General features: G+C 37.2%; 1 protein-coding gene across 2 annotated transcripts in view; it reads right to left on the bottom strand.

Annotated features, from left to right (window-relative positions):
- Positions 1-1,067: 1,067 nt before the first annotated feature.
- The window catches only part of ASB3 (ankyrin repeat and SOCS box containing 3), a 162,335-nt gene continuing 141,635 nt past the window's right edge, over positions 1,068-21,767 (bottom strand). For both annotated transcript variants that reach the window (XM_078056563.1, XM_078056564.1), the window contains 2 exons: positions 18,831-18,964; positions 1,068-2,918 (listed from right to left, as the gene is read on the bottom strand). In XM_078056563.1, coding sequence (XP_077912689.1) covers positions 2,713-2,918; positions 18,831-18,964 — 340 coding nt within the window. In that variant the 3' untranslated portion in view covers positions 1,068-2,712. The remainder of the gene's footprint in view (positions 2,919-18,830; positions 18,965-21,767) is intronic.

Raw genomic sequence — 21,767 nt, 5'->3', positions numbered from 1 at the left:
CTACAGGGTTCTTCATGAGGCTCACTGTGACTTTAAAATGACAGTATTAGGGGCGCCTGGGTGGCTCAGTCGGTTAAGCGTCTGCCTTCAGCTCAGGTCATGATCCCAGGGTCCTGGGGCTGAGCCCCGCATCGGGCCCCCTGCTCGACAGGGAATCTGCTTCTCCCTCTGCCTGGTTGCTCCATCTGTTTATACTCGCTCTCTCTTTCCTCTCTCCCTCTCTCGAGCCTCTCTCCCTCTCTGTCAAATAAATAAATAAAATCTTTTTAAAAATAAATAAATGAGAGTATTAAACAAAACCACAAATATATATATATATATATATATATATATATATTTTTAAAGATTTTATTTATTTATTTGACAGAGAGATACACAGTGGGAGAAGGAACACAAGCAGGGGGAGTGGGAGAGGGAGAAGCAGGCTCCCCGCGGAGCAGGGAGCCCGACACAGGGCTCAATCCCAGGACCCTGGGACCATGACCTGAGCCGAAGGCAGACGCTTAACGACTGAGCCACCCAGGCGCCCCAAAACCACAAATATTTTAAAAATAATAATAATAAATAAAAATGGAGAGTATTAAAGCACCATTGTTCATGTAGGGCAGAGCTTATGGTTCACACTAACCAGAGGTATCATTTTGATCAGAAGTTGCAACTATAGGGGCGCCTGGGTGGCTCAGTTGGTTAGGCGTCTGCCTTTGGCTCAGGTCATGATCCCAGGGTCCTGCGATTGAGCCCCGCATCGGGATCCCTGCTCAGCAGGGAGTCTGCTTTTCTCTCTCCCTCTGCCCCACCCCCCTTTGTGCTTTCCCTCGCACTCTCTCTTAAACAAAACCTTAAAAAAAAAAAGTTGTTACTATAACTCACTACCTGTACATACTTTCAGATCTCACTGAATCCTTGCCGTAAGTCATAAAAGTCATAAATATTTTATTATAAAGTAATCTAGAAGAAAGATACATTGTATACAGTAAGTAAAATTATTCATGTTTTAAATAGCAGGGGCTTTTAAATGTCTCTGAAATACCCATTTTCAGATTTTTAAGAACAAGAGCTCAATGATGTTATGGATAGTTTAATTTTTATTACACATCTGAACATGAACAAAAACACATGAGAAGACTCACCCTCAAATGTAAACATTCTATGTGCATTTGGCCCTAATAATAAACCAGTTATGTTCAAAATCGGAGACCTAGGGTTTGGAAAAATAAAGAGTAGAACAACATTTAAAAATTACTACATAGTAAACACATTCTTGGAATTTCTTTATTAAGTATCAGAATTTCCACCTGGTTTTCCATATCTACACTAATTTCTGCTATATACCACATTCAAACTCTATCTCCACCCACAGGCAGCAACTACAGCTCTAATTTGCACCGAGTTCAGTCATCCCTCTGGACCTTAACAAGGCTCCATCATTTGGTCTGTCTTCATCACTGCTTTTATCAAACAGCAAAGGCCTATCAGGGATGGATTTGGCTGACACACTCCCATCTATTTCAGGCCACAGGATCCCATTAGGACAGAAGACTTGCCCCTCCTGTGGACCCAATTTCTAGCTGTCTATCATGACAGTAATGCTTTCATAAACTTTCTTTTAAGGTTGGTCCCGACAGTATCTTACCACAGCTCACCTGATCCAGGGTTTAGTCTTCTCTGACTATAGATTTCATATTGAGCATCTGGAAAACCAATAAGGTGGTGTCTCATTAACCTAGAATTCTGAGGTCTAAATTTCATAGGATCAAGGACTATGTGATAACCTATCTAGACAATAAAAGGAAGAACACTGTAATATTAACATAACTGGCAATCATTGCTTCACAGGATCAAAGCTGCCCTCAGATTTGGAGGCTGAATGGAGCTCAAATGTTTTAGTTGATACTAAGTGACTCAGAAATACATAGCTTTCTTTCTTTAAAGATGGTGCCACAGAAATGCCCCTCTCTGTCTCCTGATTTGTATTCTAAATATGGTAAAATCCTCCTTCATTTCAGTACTGACCTAATTTTTTTCAACTGAGCCTATTTTTGAGTTTAAGTCTGTTCTTGCCTTTGCAGAAATGGGAGTTTCTTTCAGCCAAAGAGAGTATCAAGGAACTGCGGGGGGAAAACCAACAATAACAGCAAAATTATTCATTTTCTATTTTCTTTTTTTAAAAAAAAAGTTCTCCCCTGAGTTTATCTGTGAAAAGCCAATGAGTAGAAATTCTTCATAAAACTGACTGAATTAAGAGATGAGAATGGAATATAAAATAGTTTTTTATAAACATAAAAGATAGTCAACCTCAAATAAAGTAATAATAATAGTAGATTCAACCCCATTGTGTGTGCACTTCCAGGAAAGTTTCATGCATTCCATTCTAAGCTCCTAGCCCTAGGCAAACACAGAATCATAGGCGGAAATATGCCACGGTTAGCACTAGAAGCAGCATCACAGAATAAAGCAAAAAATGGTTCAGTAAATTAATCTATAACATAAAAATGTGCTGGTGATGAATCTGTAATAAAGTAACATAAGTGAGGTTTACAGTATTTTTTTACCAGAAAACCCAATTGTAAACATTTGCATTAAACTACTGCCACCCCCCAAACATAACTAACCACACAAACAAAAATCATCTTTTATGACTATAAAATCATGAAGAATTTGTACTGCATGGGTCTTTGTTTTGGTGGTTTTCAGAGTAAGACATGAGCTGCATTAAGTAGCTTCGCTGATTTCTCCATCTTGAGTAACTGCCAGTTCTGGAACTTCATTCATCCTCAGAACCTCTGCATAGAGCAAATAATTATGTAGGCTTCTGGGAAGTGGCAACTGACAGATAAAACTGTCAGACCGTAGGTGTTCTGGTTTTACACTGGACCGAATTTCCAAACGACAAAGGTGGGTGAGGGACGGAACAGAGGCTGGAGAAACAAAAAAAGGAAAGATGAAAAAATTTTTTAATTTTCTTTTTTAAATTTTTCCAATTCTTTGGAGAAAGCATATGTTACTTAGATTACTTTTGAAAGATTTGTTGGGTGGGGATGACCACAACAAACTTTATTTATTCCTTTTATTCTTTTTATAGCCTTCACCCGGCTCCTCTCTCTCCAGCTCCTGGCCACACATTGAAAGTCGTTTCAGGGCCATATAAAACTAAATGTTCACATTCTAAAGATGCGGCAATACCAGTTGGTACTTAAGAAATGGGTGAACTAATTTTAGAAATGATAGAAACTTACAGCAGCAAATACCATATCCTTCTGACTGTTGCATTGCAAATGGTCTCTAGACCAACCACATCAAGTGAATGCATAATTTGCACAAGTTTTCCTCTCTTTATCCATGACACAGAATGAAAATTTAAAACTGACACAGAGAGAAAAGGAGCACTTATTGAGTACCTGCTATGCCACACCCCCATACACCTCACAAACATTATCTTTCCATCTTCATTAACCCTATGAGATATATATTATCACGCTCGTATAGAGGTAAGAAACAGAGGTCTAAAGAGGTTTACAGAACTTTCCAAAGGTTATACATCTTGTACACGGTAGAGCCAGGATTCAAACTCAAGTGCCTATGACCCCAAAGCATGCACGCACACTTAAAACTGCTGCTGCCAAAAGCTAATTGCCAATTAAAGGACGATACAGATGTATTTAATTAAGAATCATAAGACAATATTTCAGTGTTTAAGATGAGAAGTGTTAACTAAAGAAGCTAATGTCGGGGCGTCTGGGCGGCTCAGTCAGTTAAGCGTCTGCCTTCGGTTCAGGTCACGATCCCAGGGTCCTGGGATTGAGCCCTTCATCGGGCTCCCTGCTCCGCGGGGAGCCTGCTTCTCCCTCTGCCTCTGCCCCTGATTGTGCTCTCTCGCTCACTGTCTCTCAAATAAATAAATAAAATTAAAAAAAAAAAAAAGAAGCTAATGTCCACAGAAACTGAGGGTATTAAAAACGACTATTGGTTTTATGTGTGAATCAAATCTAAAGTCTTTTATTAGTCTAAGAAATCTTTTATAAATCCTCAAGAATTGTAACAATGATTAACAGACCAGGATCAGAGCAGCAGCGGCAAGTACTACCATCGGGAGCCCAGCTGGTATCAGACCAGCTGGTCTGACTCCAAGGCCAGGGTTCTGTAAACTAATAGCCTGTAGGACCTGCCATTCGAATTCTCTAACAACTTCAACACCTTCCAAACCACCAAAGTTAATCCATCATGTAACATTTTAAAGATTTTATTTATTTATTTGACAGAGAGAGACACAGCAAGAGAGGGAACACAAGCAGGGGGAGTGGGAGAGGGAGAAGCAGGCTTCCCGCCGAGCGGGGAGCCCGATGTGGGACTCGATCCCAGGACCCCGGGATCATGACCTGAGCCAAAGGCAGACGCCCAACGACTGAGCCACCCAGACGCCCCTAGCTAGAGGATTCTTAATGCCTCACCAGCTTCTCTGACTTGATAGATCACCGACTTACAAACTCCTCAGGCTGAGGACAGCTCCTCTGGCTGCCCCACAGCCTCCTGCAGTGCCAACAAGCCTTTCCAGGCCATCTGACTACACCGCTGTAGCACTATCTTCAAAGCCAAAGAAACCATTTATTTGTTTATATGTATATGTATGTATATGTAATATGTATGTGGAAATGTAATCATTTGTGATCAAGCCCTCCTTGACCAGTTACACATTTGCTATGAGAAGTTTAAGTAACTTGCCCATGGTTGACACTGTACATCAACAAAATAGCTGATATTAGATCCAAGTGATTTGACTCCAAGTCTAGGGTTCCTTAAAGTGTGAAAAGCCCAAAATAATTCTCTAACATCTTCTAAATCACTGAAACTATTCTAAGTTTCAGAAGATCTTTCCATGTCACAATACAAAAAAAAAAAAAAGAGTATACTCTAGACATTGGTTACAATTTTAATTGTACCACTTTCATTTTTCTCCTGTAAGCACAATAGATCAATGGCATCATGAACAGTTAGAGGGAAAAACTATATTCAATTGAACTGAAGGGAGTCTTTCATCTGCAGATTATTAACATAGACAATAATACACACCTCAGTGACATCTTAGTTTAATATGCCATTGAATACTAAGGGAACTTTATAATCATATATGCAATATTTCAAAACTCACAAAATTCCTATGAAAGTTTTAGTGATGCATAGTATTTCCAGATGTGTTACCACTAGACTGAGAGAAGATCAAGCCATGCCTTGAATTTATAATACGAAATAGCCCAGAAGCTGTACATATGTAAAAATATACTTTCATTAAAACCAGATTTTAATTTGTTAAATACGTCTCTGTCTTCTTGGATTATGGCACTGATCATAGCCTAGAAAATGATGTCTGAAACCATGCTATACCTTTTTTTTCATTTTTTAAATTTTATTATGTCACCATACAGTACATCATTAGTTTTTGATGTAGTGATCCATGATTCACTGTTTGCGTATAACACCCAGTGCTCCATGCAATACGTGCCCTCCTTAATCCCTCCTTAATACCCATCACCAGGCTCATCCATCCCCCATCCCCCACCCCTCTAAAACCCTCAGTTTGTTTCCCATAATCCATAGTCTCTCACGGTTCTTCTCCCCCTCTGATTCCCACCCCCTTCATTTTTTCTTTCCTTCTCCTAATGTCCTCCATGCTATTCCTTATCTTCCACATATAAGTGAAACCATATGATAATTGTCTTTCTCTGCTTGACTTATTTCACTTAGCATAATCCCCTCCAGTTCCATCCATGTCGATGCAAATGGTGGGTATTCATCCTTTCTGATGGCTGAGTAATATTCCATTCTATATATGGACCACATCTTCTTTATCCATTCGTCTGTTGATGGGCATCTCAGCTCCTTCCACAGTTTGGCTATTGTGGACATTGCTGCTATGAACACTGGGGTCGTGCTGTACTTTTTTTTTTTTTTACTTTTTTATTGTTATGTTAATCACCATACATTACATCATTACTTTTTGATGTAGTGTTCCATGATTCATTGTTTGCGTATAACACCCAGTGCTCCATGCAGAACGTGCCCTCTTTAATAACCATTACCAGGCAAACCCATCCTCCCATCCCCCTCCCCTCTAGAACCCTCAGTTTGTTTTTCAGAGTCCATCGTCTCTCATGGTTCGTCTCCCCCTCCGATTCCCCCCCTTCATTCTTCCCCTCCTGCTATCTTCTTCTTTTTTTTTTTTCTTAACATATATTGTATTATTTGTTTCAGAGGTACAATCAGTGATTCAACAGTCTTACACAATTCACAGCGCTCTGACCCAATCATATTCAATTTAGTATATTAAACCTAGTTTATCTATAGATCCATTAGCAGACAAACAACCTTTAACTTTTCATTCCTATACAGAATTCTTCAATTTTGTTCTTTTTGTTGTTGTGTACCGACAGAACAATCAAAATAGAAGGCTACATGTTATACAAAGTTTTATTAAGATGAAAAATGATAAACTAAATCCTACAATTCTTAATTCATTATGCTTATTAATGCCAACTTTACTATAGCACAGAACTACATGTACATCATACATACCCACAATCTATATTTTCCACAACCAATCATCTCTAGTCTGCCCTCCTGCCAATATTGAAATGATCTATCTGCCTGCACTATATTTCTATGGTTCTTCTGCATGGCTTTCCACATCAAATGTATTCATTTGACTTCTGGGCCATCTAGGACAATTTATATTTCCATCATTAATATACTGTCTTTCTGGTTGGCTTCCATCCTTTGTTCCCAGTCTTTCTTAGTTCACTAGTACAGTCTCTCTCTGTCTCTCTCTGTCTCTCACTGATTACAACCAAAAACTCTAGACAACATACAAAAAGCAATTACCTGAGGGTTCTGAAAAATAAATAACAGACAGATTAGGGCAGGAAATCAAAACATGGAGAATGACCAGTGAACAGCAATAAATAAAATGAATGGAAAGAGCACCATACAGTAAAAAGACCTGTCTGGAGTTCAGAAGCCACTATTAACAAGTTGTGTGACCTTGGACAAGTCATTTAAATACTTTGACCTTGAGTTTTTCCTCTGTAACATGGGTATAATGCTCCATCTATAAAATGGACATGATGACACCTCTCTGCATTGAAAGGTTGTTGATGAGGTTCAAGTTAGAACACATTTGCAAAAGCATTTTATAAACTATAAAATAACATACAAATCCTAGACACCATCTAATCTAGTGATCTCCAAATGTTTTGACTGCACACCCAATGAGGGAAAAGTCTTTCAGTAAATAACCCCAATGTGTAGATACTTAATATGTATATACTATTAAATTAACATTATCTGTACTATAAAATACATAAAATTAAAAGAATATGCTAAAATAAGACATACTTTTTTAAAGTGTTTATTATTTTACTTTTACTAAAAATATTAATAATATTTTACAAGAGCAAGCTGATTGACTAAGCTTTATAAATTTAATCCTTAGTGATTTGGCAATTCCAAGATTTGGTTCTAGGTCCAGTTTATTTCGATACTTGGTTACAAGGGCTGATGTAGCTAAAAAAATATCTTACAAAAGGATGGGGACCAAATGGGAGGAATACACTGTAGCTTACCTGAACTAATCAGGATACTATCCGATCCCATCTACCAATTATACAGAAGTTTTTATCAAAATTTATCCAGTAAATTTCTATTTTTTCTGTTATCAGTTTATAAGCTAATTAGAAAGTTTGGCTTCTCTTAAGGAGTTGATCCCATTTACAATTGCACCCAAAACCGTAAGATACCTAGGAATAAATCTAACCAAAGAGGCAAAGGATCTGTACTCAGAAAACTATAAAATACTCATGAAAGAAATTGAGGAAGACACAAAGAAATGGAAAAACATTCCATACTCATGGACTGGAAGAACAAATATTGTGAAGATGTCAATGCTACCTAGAGCAATCTACACATTCAATGCAATCCCTATCAAAATACCATCAACTTTTTTCAAAGAAATGGAACAAATAATCCTAAAATTTGTATGGAACCAGAAAAGACCCTTAAAAGCCAGAGGAATGTTGAAAAAGAAAAGCAAAGCTGGTGGCATCACAATTCTGGACTTCCAGCTCTACTACAAAGCTGTCATCATCAAGACAGTATGGTACTGGCACAAAAACAGACACATAGATCAATGGAACAGAATAGAGAGCCCAGAAATGGACCCTCAACTCTATGGTCAACTCATCTTTGACAAAGCAGGAAAGAATGTCCAATGGAAAAAAGACAGTCTCTTCAACAAATGGTGTTGGGAAAATTGGACAGCCACATGCAGAAGAATGAAACTGGACCATTTCCTTGCACCACACACAAAAATAGACTCAAAATGGATGAAAGACCTAAATGTGAGACAGGAATCCATCAAAACCCTTGAGGAGAACAGAGGCAGCAACCTCTTCCATCTCAGCCACAGCAACTTCTTCCTATACACATCGCCAAAGGCAAGGGAAGCAAGGGCAAAAATGAACTATTGGGACTTCATCAAGATAAAAAGCTTTTGCACAGCAAAGAAAACAGTCAACAAAACCAAAAGACAACTGACAGAATGGGAGAAGATATTTGCAAATGACATCAGATAAAGGGCTAGTATCCAAAATCTATAAAGAACTTATCAAACTCAAAACACAAAGAACAAATAATCCAATCAAGAAATAAGCAGAAGACATGAACAGACATTTCCGCAAACACATCCAAACGGCCAAAGGACACATGAAAGTACATGTACAACAAGTACACAAGGACACATACAAGTACAACATCACTTGGCATCAGGGAAATACAATTCAAAACCTCAATAAGATACCACTTCACACCAGTCAGAATGGCTAAAATTAACAAGTCAGGAAACGACAGATGTTGGCGAGGATGCGGAGAAAGTGGAACCCCCTCCTACACTGTTGTAGGGAATGCAAGCTGGTGCAGCCACTCTGGAAAAGAGTATGGAGGTTCCTCAAAAAGTTGAAAACAGAGCTACCCTACGACCCAGCAATTGCACTACTGGGTATTTACCCCAAAGATACAAATGTAGTGATCCCAAGGGGTACATGCACCCAACGTTTATAACAGCAATGTTCTCAATAGCCAATCTATGGAAAAAGCCAAGATGTCCATCAACAGATGAATGGATAAAGAAGATGTGGTATATATATACAATGGAATATTATGCAGCCATCAAAAAAACCACCTGAAATCTTGCCATTTGCAACAACGTGGATGGAACTAGAGGGTATTATGCTAAGCGAAATAAGTCAATCAGAGAAAGACAATTATCCTATGATCTCACTAATATGAGGAATTTGAGAAACAAGACAGGATCATAGGGGAAGGGAGGAAAAAATGAAACAAGATGAAACCAGAGAGGGAGACAAACCATAAGAGACTCTTAATCTCAGGAATCAAACTGAGGGTTGCTGGAGTGGTGGGGGGTGGGAGGGATGGGGCAGCTGGGTGATGGATGTTGGGGAGGGTATGTGCTATCGTGAGCGTTGTGAATTGTGTAAGACTGATGAATCACATACCTGTACCTCTGAAACAAATAATACATTATATGTTTAAAAAAAAAAAAATAGTAGAAAGGGAAAAATGAAGGGGGGGAATCAGAGGGGGAGACAAACCATGAGAGACTATGGACTCTGAGAAACAAACTGAGGGTTTTAGAGGGGAGGGGGGTGGGGGGATGGGTTAGCCCAGTGATGGGTATTAAGGAGGGCACGTATTGCATGGAACACTGGGTGTTATGCACAAACAATGAATCATGGAACACTACATCAAAAACTAATGATGTAATGTATGGTGACTAACATTAACATAATAAAAAAAAAGTTTGGCTTCTCTACGTGTTTATTAAATGCATTCAAAACCCAGGGAAACGGTTTCCAAGTATTTTAAATGTGTCAATATGAGAGGTTTTCTAAGTAACACACATTGTTTTTGGCAAGAAAATCACTTAACAATAGAAGTATTTCCCAGTATCTGTTTTCAGAATCATCTCCCCAAGCAAAGCTTTCTTTCAGAAAGTGGTTTCTTTCTCACTCAGTCAAAATGTCATCTTTACCTTAAATCAACAGAATTTTTAGAAAATATACACTAGGTTTCACACTACTAATAACTATTTATCTCCAAGAAAAAGAAGATTAAGAAAAATTAGAACAGTGGTATTTTAGCAAAAAAAAAAAAAATGTATATAATCCATCTTTAAGTTTGAGGACTCTTAAATATTGTGGTCATAGGAGAATGAGCAAACCTCTATATGTATAAACAATTATTGTGGTCACTCCTATCACAATATAAAGTACTATAAAGACTCTAAAATATTTCAAAAGTCATGTTTTTAGGAAGTTATCCACCACGGTATTACTTTGTGCTGTTCCGGTTCAACTTCTTTGCTGTGTTAGCCTATTAATGGTGTAATAAACTCATTTCATGAATGATGTTATCTCCATTTCCTAACATCTACAGAAAAGTAAGCTGCTCCATCAGTAGTCATTATTACACAGATTTTCCAAAAAACATTTTTCTAACCCATACGGATTCGTAAGTACAAAGCATTGGGCCATATGTGTTCAGTTGGGGGGGGGTCGGGGGCAGGGACGAAAACTCAATTCTTACAACTACATCACTAGTAGAGAAAAGACAAAATGAAAGGGAACTTAATCATTGATAAGCAATTTCATCTTCCTCTTTCCCACCTTTAGAATGCCTCTCTGGAGCCTGGAATATTTGCAAATTACCAAAATCATCAAAGAAAGAATGAATCATGGTCTCAGAATCTCCTAGAAAATGGATATTCTCCTAGAATGGATATTCTTCATTACCCTACCCTGTTTAGGGTATTATAACACAGTAATCTGAGACAAGAGGAAAAAATGAGACTCAGTATTATAAAGCAAATTCTAACTGCCTCTAAAACTTTTCCATAAAGTTCTCAGGAACCCCCATTCTACCATAAACAAACTCACCTCCATCTAGAACACTGTAAAGAAAACTCTCTCCACCTCTGTCCTCAGAGAAGCCTGATCCTTCCAGGGAAATTAACTTCCTTGACCAATTTCTCACATAGAATTTTCTCATTTTTCCACCCCTGTCACACCTACCACAAAGTCTAGGAGGCAAATGTAGCATTCTCATGGTTCTGCACCAATTCCAGACCCATGGCTTTTTGTCTTTAAATTCCAGCATACACTACCGCCTATCCTTCCAGACTCTGCTCTCCCTTACTGCCAATATACCCAATCTTTAATATCATGGAGACCTCAGGTGCCCCAACTCCTCCTGCTGCTGATCTATCCTTTCTCATGTCCTTTCCTATTCAGACTAGATTCCAGAAGGCCCATCACTTATGTTATTTTATCATCCTCAATTCTTCTCTATCTGCTCTGACAATCCCCAGGATCAATCTAACCACTCTCCTGCACCTCAAGACAGAGAAAGTGAAGCGATGCTAGGAAAAAATGATCCCATAACCATATGAGCTAGTACCACTTACAACGTCTATCAGGTCTGTAGGGTTGCACGGGACCTCCTTCTCTGGCCCCCCATTCATTTCCCACAACAACCATTCTCAACCATCCCATTCCCACCCCACTGTCACTTCAGTCTCCTCAGCATCATTTCCTTCCTACTTCAAAGTGAAACAGGAGGCCTTCAGGGCCCTCTCTCTCTGAAGGCCTAGTTCTCCAACTATAAACTTATCTTGAACCACACCACCTTCTTCTCAAAGAAATGGGCCTATTTAAGGCTAATCCCATCACCTTCTGGCTTATCTGAAACCTTATTACATAAATAATCACTTTTATCTATCCAAATCTTTAATGTTGTTGTTTTTACAAACTGAGACCCCTTAATCTATAAAACACGTCAAGCCTCTGCCATGATCCTGCTTCATTCCCTTTAGCCACTGCACTGAAGAACTATGCTCGCTTTATTTCTTCATTCATAAATTCTGTCAGTGTCTAACACAAAGTTGACATGTAATTAAAGAATCCACTCACTAAGGAATTAGTGGATATAAACAGCGAGATTTGTAAATGTCCACCTATAGAAATACTTATGTGACAGCTTCTCCTCACTGAAGACTTCTGCCTGTGGTCCATATTTGTAACTAACTAAAATTATAGACTGAATGATTAAAAATTCTCAAATGAACAAGCTATCAGGAGTTAAAGCTTCTATTCTAATTGCCTTTCCACCTTAAAATAGATATTTTGGGTCTAGAAAATAATTTTTTGTTTTAACTGGTATATAGCTGTCCCTAGGGTCCACCTGCACACATATCCAATGCAGTACACATCTAGGAGGAGTAAGATGGTCTTTCAAATAATATTGGTGACCTGATACCTGGAATACTTTTAAAAATTCTGTTTTAACTGCTCTAAGGCAACATTTTCTCCTCTCTTAGCTTACCAACAGATTACTGACAACATCAGAACAGTTTTAATGACAAAATGTCCCCACAACTATGGCTACAATCTATTAGTACCTAGTTTAGTAAGAATTTCCCCACCACACACACACACACACACACACACACACACACAGACCCACGTGGATTAGTAAGAAATGCTATGTGAAGCTACACTTGGATTAGTAAGAGGCTGTGTGAAGCTAAAATTATAAATGGGCAGATGGAATCTTGTTAAAATTTTAAGTTAACTATAAATTTCTCACTAAAAAAAACTAAAACTAAGTCTGGCTCTTAAATCTAACAATAAGGGCAGTCTGTAGTACATTTAAGGCATGATTCTGCTGGAGTGATAAAGGCCAACAATATGGCTGGAATCTTGGAGGTCAAGTTTCCTACTCTATAAATAGAAGATCACATGTTTAATTTTTCAAGATGAAAGGCAATTACTGTTGGGGTTCTTAGTGATAATGCCTCAAACCAGAGGAAATACCTCTAGGGTTAAAAACCACTGTGGACAGTGGCTTCTGAGTCTCACCAAATACTGAGCTTTATTAATTCTGTGGGCATGGTCCCTGTAACTAGACACAATACACCATTTTTCCTGTAGTTTTAAAAGCACAACTCTTTACTCCACGTATTTTCCTGATCCCTATCAAATTTAGAAACCTTTTAATTTACTGAATGTTTTATCTGAAAACTGCAAGTTGGGGTTTTGCAAGTCAGTATTTAAAATCAGAAGCAGGTGGGTTTTAGTTGAACTATTCCACCACCCAGCATTTGTATAAATACTCATTACCAAGTACACTACTACATTATCTGTAGCTTTTACTGACCTTTCCTTGGACATGGACTCTGGGGCAGGATTTAGTTATGGGTTAACTGGTACAGGCTATGTTGTACTGGGATAACATATAAATACTAAAAACCAGTATCTTAACACAACAAAGGTTTATTTCTTCCTCATGCAAAATCCTCCTCGGTCCAGGTGATTCTCCAGGGCAGGTGCCTGAAATGACAACTAAGTGTTTCAGGTTACTTCCACCTTGGGTCACCACCATCTCAAACATGCGTTCACACTTCCTCAGTAAGAGAAGTGAGAGCACAGAGAGCGCACACCCAATGACCTTTGACCCCTTACACCATTCACATGATAATGGAGGCTGGAAAATTCAGTCTTCCTGTGTTCCAAGGAAGAGGAATGACAAAATCCATTGTAAAAATTATGTGAGGTAGGTTCTATTGAAGAAACCAAGGCTCAGAGATATAAGTAACTTCTCTATAGCTAGAAAGTAGTGAAGGTGTGTCTATTTAATTCCAGAGCTCAAATCTTTAACCATTTTACTTGGCCTGATGTCCATGCAAAAACTGAATCATATCACTACCATGAGTGTCAAAGTAGCAGAGGAATTAAAACTCTCCATTAGCCTGAAATAAGGTTGTGCCACCCTCCCATCTTTTTAACAAGTAACTTAATGATGTAAAAGATACATCGCAAGGGGCATCTGGCTGGCTCAGTAAAGCAGGGCATTCTTGATCTCGGGGTCAGGAGTTCAAGCCCCACATTGGTGTAGAGATTACTCAAAGTAAATAAATAAATAAACAAACTTAAAAAAAAAAGATATATCTTGAAAGATGTATCTTCAAGAAATGAGATTCACCTTTTGCACAAGATACATGCTCTTGCTATAGATAACAGAAAAATGTTCTTTTAAAACTGGATACATTTTATTACCTTAAACTAGAAATGGCTTGAGTAGACAACCGGAATGCCAGTTAATTATTACCAGAAAGGTATACTTCAAACTTACACCATGTTATATGTCAATTATATTTCAATAAAGCTGGGGAAAAAAGTATTACCAGAAAGGATTATAGCTATTGCTAAATTTAAATTCTGTTTCTGGTAGTTATTCCTCAATTTTTTAAATGCAAATATAACACTCTCTTAAAATAAGGTGCTACATGTAGTCAGTTTGGTGTACTTACTGCAGGCAGAGCTTTATCATGAAGAGTACACAAGGAAGGAACATTGCTCCAAACCACAAGTACTGTTCAAAGTTTCAAAGGAAACTCTGGTTGTGGATACTTGCTCAGCCCACCATATTTAGCAAGGAGTCCTCATAATATTCTTTGGGTTTCACAAATAGAACACTTAACCTATCACAAATCAACCTTTATTTTCCATTTTTGTTTCGCTTCTACTTTGAAGCTCGACTATCTCTTAAAAATATGTTCTCAACTCAACCTGCATGCAACACAAAATAGCTGTACTCTGATACTTCTAAGGTAGTATAATTTTAGATTCACTGCTAACTACTACTATTATTACTATTACTGAGTTGAGAGGTGCCTGCCTGGCTCAGTTGGAAGAGCCTGTGACTCTTGATCTTGGGGTGATGAGTCCCAGCCCCATGTGGGGTGGACAGATTATGAAAATAAATAAATAAATAAATAAATAAAACAAACAAACTTAAATTTAAAAAAAATTTTTTTAAAGAAATTGAGTTGAAAGATACAATATTCAGAGAGAACTGCTGAAGTACATATAGGTCATCCACCCCTCCAGATATTACAAATCCAGCCCTGGTCAAGTCAGAGCAACAGATACCTTAATACCTGGATGACAATGTACTGATCCCTTAAGAACTACTTTTATTTAATTATAGTTTGGTATGATAGCAAGAGCCCACAATGAAGACTGGTAAAATAAAGTCCCAAGAAACCATGGCTGTCAAGATATTGTCTAGAAAACTGTCCATTATGACATCCAAGAATATCAGTACTTCTGAGCAATAAGTTTGTTTTATATTATGAACTCTGTAACCTAGTGTCAGTGACTAGAGAGCTTAGTCAGAGCCAAACTTATAGCCTATCCACAGACAAGTTTCAGATCACCATGCTATATGCTCTCCCTGACTCCATTTTATATCCATCCCTAACATTACTTTTCATTTTTCTTTTGCTTTCACTTTTAACTTCTGCTTTACTGTTTTGTGATAATCTACATGTACAAACTACTTTAAATCCTTTTTAGAACAAAGCAGAAGAACACTGAAATGAATAGATCAAGAGAGTTTCCTGGGGCCCTTTTAGAACCTTTGTAGAATCCAGATTCATATAATACTCTGGATAGAATTGTACATATTTGATCATTACAGGGGGGATGAACTAAGCCAAGTGCTTTCATCCCTAAGAATTTAATTACTTAGACTTTATCTTGGACAGCTGGCCAGCGATTGGCAAATTTTTTGATTAAGAAGTCTACTACTATATCATTAAAATGATGTTTCTAAGAGGTATATCTATAAGGCACATGATTTAAAAAATTGTCATTAAAGCTGTGAACTTTAAAAATAAAAAAAAAACTAAAAATCTTAAAAAAAAAAAAAGCTGTGAACAGTCAGTAAATTTTACCTGGTACACATCTCCTTTCTAATGCAAAACAAAACAAAACAAAACAAAAAAAAACTTCTTGAAGACAAATCTGACTTAATGATTAGAAGATGAGCAGCAAGGGAACTAGTTGTCTTTTTAATTTATAAACTACCAGAACAAGTTGCTATTTCTTTATGGAGGAAAAAGGTAAGGAAAGGAGAGTTTTGACCAAGTACATGGCATCTCCAAGACCTGAAAAGGGCCTAAAAAAAAAAAAAAAATGGAGAAAATTCTTTCCTTAAGATAGATTCTAGTATACCTAATGAGCTATGGAGCTGAAATTATGTGGGGGCTCACTAATAGTTGTAGAGCTGCAAGAAGCATCTTTTCCAAAAAATTTAAAGAAATATATTGACAATGTAGTTTCTACTACCATCACAAGTTACTGGAAAAGGTGGGTAAAAGTAAGACTGTCATACATTTGAGTAGTCAAGAGTTGTTTTTCTGGGTTCACTCCCATTGGTGTTAAAAACATTGGCCATGCTTCTGCTCACCAGAAATCCTGCAGCTCAAGACCCAAATAAAGATAACCTATATACAGAAATGGAGTGTCAGGGTGCCTGGGTGGCTCACTGTCCAACTCTTGATCTCAGCTCAGGTCTTGATCTCAGAGTCATGAGTTCAAGCCCCTAGTTGGGCTCCATTCTGGGCCTGGAGCCTACTTTAAAAAAAAAAAGAAAGAAAGAAATGTAGTGTCCTGAAAACTGAAAGAAAAAAGGGAAGCTGAGTATATTGAGAGAGAGCCTTGAACTACAGAAAGGAAGAAAAGCATAATCCTACTGGAAATTCAGACAACTGAGTAGATGGGCATATCTTTTCCTCAGCCTTACTAAAATCTGACATTAAATGGCTCCCATTACCTGCAGAAGAGGCACCAATAAAAGTATACCTTGAGAGACCAATATAACTAGGAGGAAGAATGCAAGCTTTTCCTAAGTAGTGTGCAATAAGAACAGGGTTAAAAAGGCTTTCCATGATAGGAATTAAAAAGCCTTCCTAAAATTGGACAACCCAAGAGACAATGTAGATGAGTTTCTCAAACTCAGCACTACTGACATTTGAGGCCAGATAATTCTTTGTCATGGAGGGCTGCCCTGCACATTGTAGGATGTTTAGCAGCATCCCTCACCTCTACCCCCTAGATGACAAGAGCCCCCTTATCAGTTGTGACAACCAATAAATGTTGGCAGACATTGCCAAATATCAGGGGCAAAATCATTCCTGGTGAGCACAACTGCTGTTGATGAAACAAGTAACAAAGAGCTGCCAAGAATAACTCACAACTCTGGGTCAGTAGCTCCCAAACCATTCCACTTCTCAAACCAGGATACAGAAGGAACAGCAGGACTAGTAGGAAAAATGACAAGTTCAAATTTTGGATATGTCAAAAAAAAAAAATTTTTTTTTTTTGGATATGTCAAAATGTGGGATACCAAGTAGAGATGTACAAAAGGCAGTTGGATATATAAAAATGGAACCAAGAAGTTGGCCAGAAAAGCATTAGCTACATTAGTACCTCTGAGAAGGACTTTTGCAAATCTTCAGCCGAAATAAAATCCTCTTAAGAGATAATGATTATTACCCTACACAAGCTCTACCTAGTGACTAATTAAACAAGAAGCCCTTGATGGATTTAGTCTACTGCAGGGTAATGTACTCAAGCACAATTTTTACCTTCATCTGGACAAAGCTGCCATATGTTAAAGTCTTCAGAGTAAACTCTCACATATCTTTACTAATTGATACCTGCAATAATTTTCCCATTTGGCATATGCTCCCTCATTTGACTTTTGTTCCCAAATCCATTGTCCCATATTCTATTTTGAATAGATACTTGTTCTCTGCTGCTTCAGATACATAATTAGTAAAAGAAGATGCAATTCTCAACATTAAGAATTAAATGCAAGTGAGTTTTCCAACAGTATCATTAAATAAATTCTGTATGAAAAGACTCAGACTCCAAACATTACTTTTTTTCTTCAATAGAAAATTCTCTTAAGAGTTTGAATACACCTCAGTTCAAGAGTGTATTTTCCTGAATGTCTGTTTTTGATTGAGAAAATTTACTTAAATGTAATTTTCCAAGAAATTACAAGACACATTTCTACATATGCATAAGTTCACTTGTTAAAAACCTATTCAACATGTTTTATGAAGAGCTACATTTCATGCAAAATAGCAGTGAAGAAATAATTTTCCTAACTTAAGACATATAATCTGTTTAAGAAAATATAGTTAAAGTAAAATAAATCTGAATAAGGAAATAGGAATACTTTGCAATATATTATGTTTAGTTTAAACTAGTTTCCTTGTGTAAAATCTTCTACTGTATGCTTTTTTTTAACTAGCTTAAAAATTTTTAATAAGTGAGAGGAAGTTGAGAATTTGTTTTAAAACAGTCATTTAAAGTATCAATCAATTCACAGAATTTTCACCGAGCTCATCTTGATAGTTATACCAACACATTGGCATGCATTCAGTAAGAACAGGTATAAATAAGGGATGGTCATACTTCCTTTTAGAGATGATAAATTATTAAAGAGAGAACACAAATCCACACACACTCCTAAGAGGAAAATTAGGTTTAGCATTTTTCTGATCACAAACTAAATATTCGCTAACAACATTTTTAGGACTCACTTTTGTTTACATAATCCTTACTAGAAATAAAAGGATACCATTAAATAAAAGTATCAGTAAATACCTGTTTTTTGTTATATGTCCTTTAAGCTAAACTTACCAAATCAGATATGATTTTTGCTGAAGGAAATTACTATGATCCCCCGCCACCATTACCACAGCCCCATCCTTTCCCCACATAAAGAAAATGCAAATGATGCCCAATTTAATATATGTTCTCCAATGACTCAGGTCACTTAAAATTATAACATAGCTAGAGGAGCAAGAGAAGAAAAAGTAGTGAAACATGTTTAAAATTGTACTTTCTTACCAATATGTTGCTGCAGAGCCCAAGAGGAGTTTGAGGCACGAGTAGAGAGCATCTTTTCAACAGTTGGAGGAAGCCTTCTCCAATTGGTAAACTCCAAAGTGAAGATAAGGATGTCATCACTGACTGAGTCAATCCTATATTGGCAAGATGTTAACATACCATTAGACACAAAAGGGTTCATCCTGAAAACAAACACCACACAACTATTCTTACAACATCGCAGTATAGAAGGAAGAGCGAAAACTGCGGCATAGAAATAATCGTGTAACTGGAGGCAAGTTCAGTGGATACGAATAATCATCTACAGGTTCCTATAAGAAAATGAATCGACTATGTGTATAGTTGTCCAGTAGATGACCAGAGAATCTCTACACTTGTAGAGGACAGGAACTTTCCTTCCCATTCCTCAGCAGCAGTGGTAAGAAAAAGAGAGACAGTACCAGCGTCATCAGTGGATTTGCCATTACCTCCTCCTACTCGAACCATCTTGCTGACCCTAGACTGGTCACCCTCACAGACTCACAATTTAACAGCCCTGAAAGGATAAAGCCCAAACACCCAAAGTTAACTCTAAACTGAATATATATGGGAGAGATGGCCTTTTTCTGTCCAACTCTCAGGCACGTACAATTGTTCCCCTCTAGGAACCTTCCCCACTATAGATTCACTTCTAAAAGATGTACCAAAATAAGTTTTGTCTTTAAGGACTGAAAGGTGTTCAAGACAAACAGTTCTTCCTCTGTTTTTTCAAAATAATATTAAATTTTTCCTACCAATCCAGCCAGAGGAGACTTCCCCCCAATTTTATAAGCACTTGAATCCTATTGAACAGAGCATTAGTCTAAGAAAAGTTCTGGTTTCTAATACCACCTCTACTACTTACAAACATGTTGCCTAAATTCTTTAAGCCCTAGATTATGGTCTCTAAAATGAGAATAATACTTAACCTGACTATTTCAGGGGACTATTGGTGAAAATAATACGAAACAATATAATAAACATACTTTTAAGACAAAAATGTTACATAAATATTTGCTATTACTAGAACTGGTCTGAAATTTTCAGTATTGCATTTTTGATAGGGCTTAAAACATTATACACATGAAATTTAGTCACAGCTTAAAGGCAACTCCAAATTCTAACAGGATTACCTATCTTGTACTCAACTAGATACTCCCCTACTCTATCACATTGTTTGAAGAAAAGTAAAATGATTAGGGCTTCTGGTAATTACTTCAGAAATTCTTTCCAAGGTTGCTTTTTTGAAGACATTACTGGGCAAGGACTAAAGAAGGGGAAAAAATAGAAGGAAAGGAAAGAAATTGAGTAATACTCTCAACATGTCATCTCAAAGATAACTTAATTCTTGTAATTCAGGGTCAAAGTATCCTTGAAATGACTGATTAGAGAGTATGAAAATTATTTCCCAAATTCTTAATTCTCTAATATGCAAGCATATATAAGAAAGAACTTAAGGTGTAGTACAAATGCTTTAGGAAAACATTCTACTTCTTGGGAAGCTCTCCGTGAAATCACAACCTATCAGGAAATACTGAGAATAAATAAAATGATAAAATATACTCAAAAGCAAACAATCCCCTTGACTTTCTAGTACCCTGTACCAAAGGTTACTTAATTCTAACTCCTTATTTCTTTTTTAATGGTTTCATTTTTCTGCTTAAGTGTGCTTTAAGTTTCAGTGTGACCAAACACAAAGTCATTTTTATGCAGTTATCTAAACACACACGAGAAATAAATCTGTTTATACAGCTTTAGTTAATATAATGGTGAGTGTATTCTACCAATGCTGATAATGCCACTAAAAATGTATTGTTACTGTACTACATTGACCATTACATTGTACAAAGCAGTTGTACAATCATAAACAAGTGACAGTTAATCAACTAAATGCAGAGATGACATTTACTTTCTACTATTCACCTATTACATTTGGGCAGGGGCAGGGGGGTGGTGTACCTAATCTTGCATTTAAAGTTGAAAAAGTATTTCAACTCTGTAGATTATATTGTGACAGGCAATTATTCAGCCAGATACATTTTTTAAGACTGTTTAAGGCAAGCAATACTAGGAAAGACATTTATAATTTACATGACAAAGATTAAGCAACAGACTTACGTGTGATATAAATAAGATACAACCAAAATCCACTTTAACAACATACTGGAATTTTTATGGGAGAATTTTTCTTGTAACAGCTCTTTGAATGTAAATTTGATCAAAGAAAGCAAAACATTTATCATATTCAGCATAAACACTAGCTTTATCCATTCAATACAAGATCAGTGAACAAAAATTTGACGATGTTAAGCACTTTCATTGCTAAAGTGAAATTTTCCATTGTATTTTTCTAATGAATATAAAGTGACTAAAGTTACTCCTTTGGAGTAAAATATATATGCAAGTGGCATTCTCAGTTCAGATAGTTGAAAGTTTTACAATTTACTTCAAAATAATTTGTAGCTTACTGGTTCTCAACTCTTTTCTGTCCTAACACACCCAATGAATACAGCACACAGAAATATGACAATAAATGTAACACACACATTCTTTTTTTTTTTTCTTTTAGAGAGAGAGAGCACCACCCTGGGGCGGGGGGAAGCAGATGGCAGAGGGAGGGGGAGAGAGAGAGAATCTTAAGCAGGCTCCACACCCAACCTGGAGCCCCCAGAGTCCGACACGGGGCTCAATCTCATGACCCTGAGATCATGACCTGAGCCAAAATCAACAGTCAGGAGCTAAACTGACTAAGTCACCTGGGTATTCCATATAACACACAAATTCTTAAACAGACTATTCACATGGGGAGAGGGAGGGTCCTGTATCAGGACTGGGGAATGGAAGAGCATATTTTACAAAGCCTTCTGGGAGAATAAAGCTAAATAATTCCCTCTCCTTCCAGCAGTCTAGGTGGTTGGC

Source organism: Halichoerus grypus, chromosome 10 (assembly GCF_964656455.1).
Source record: "Halichoerus grypus chromosome 10, mHalGry1.hap1.1, whole genome shotgun sequence".
In the NCBI taxonomy this organism is placed as follows: domain Eukaryota; kingdom Metazoa; phylum Chordata; class Mammalia; order Carnivora; family Phocidae; genus Halichoerus; species Halichoerus grypus.
This window is presented reverse-complemented; position numbering and strand designations above follow the sequence as displayed.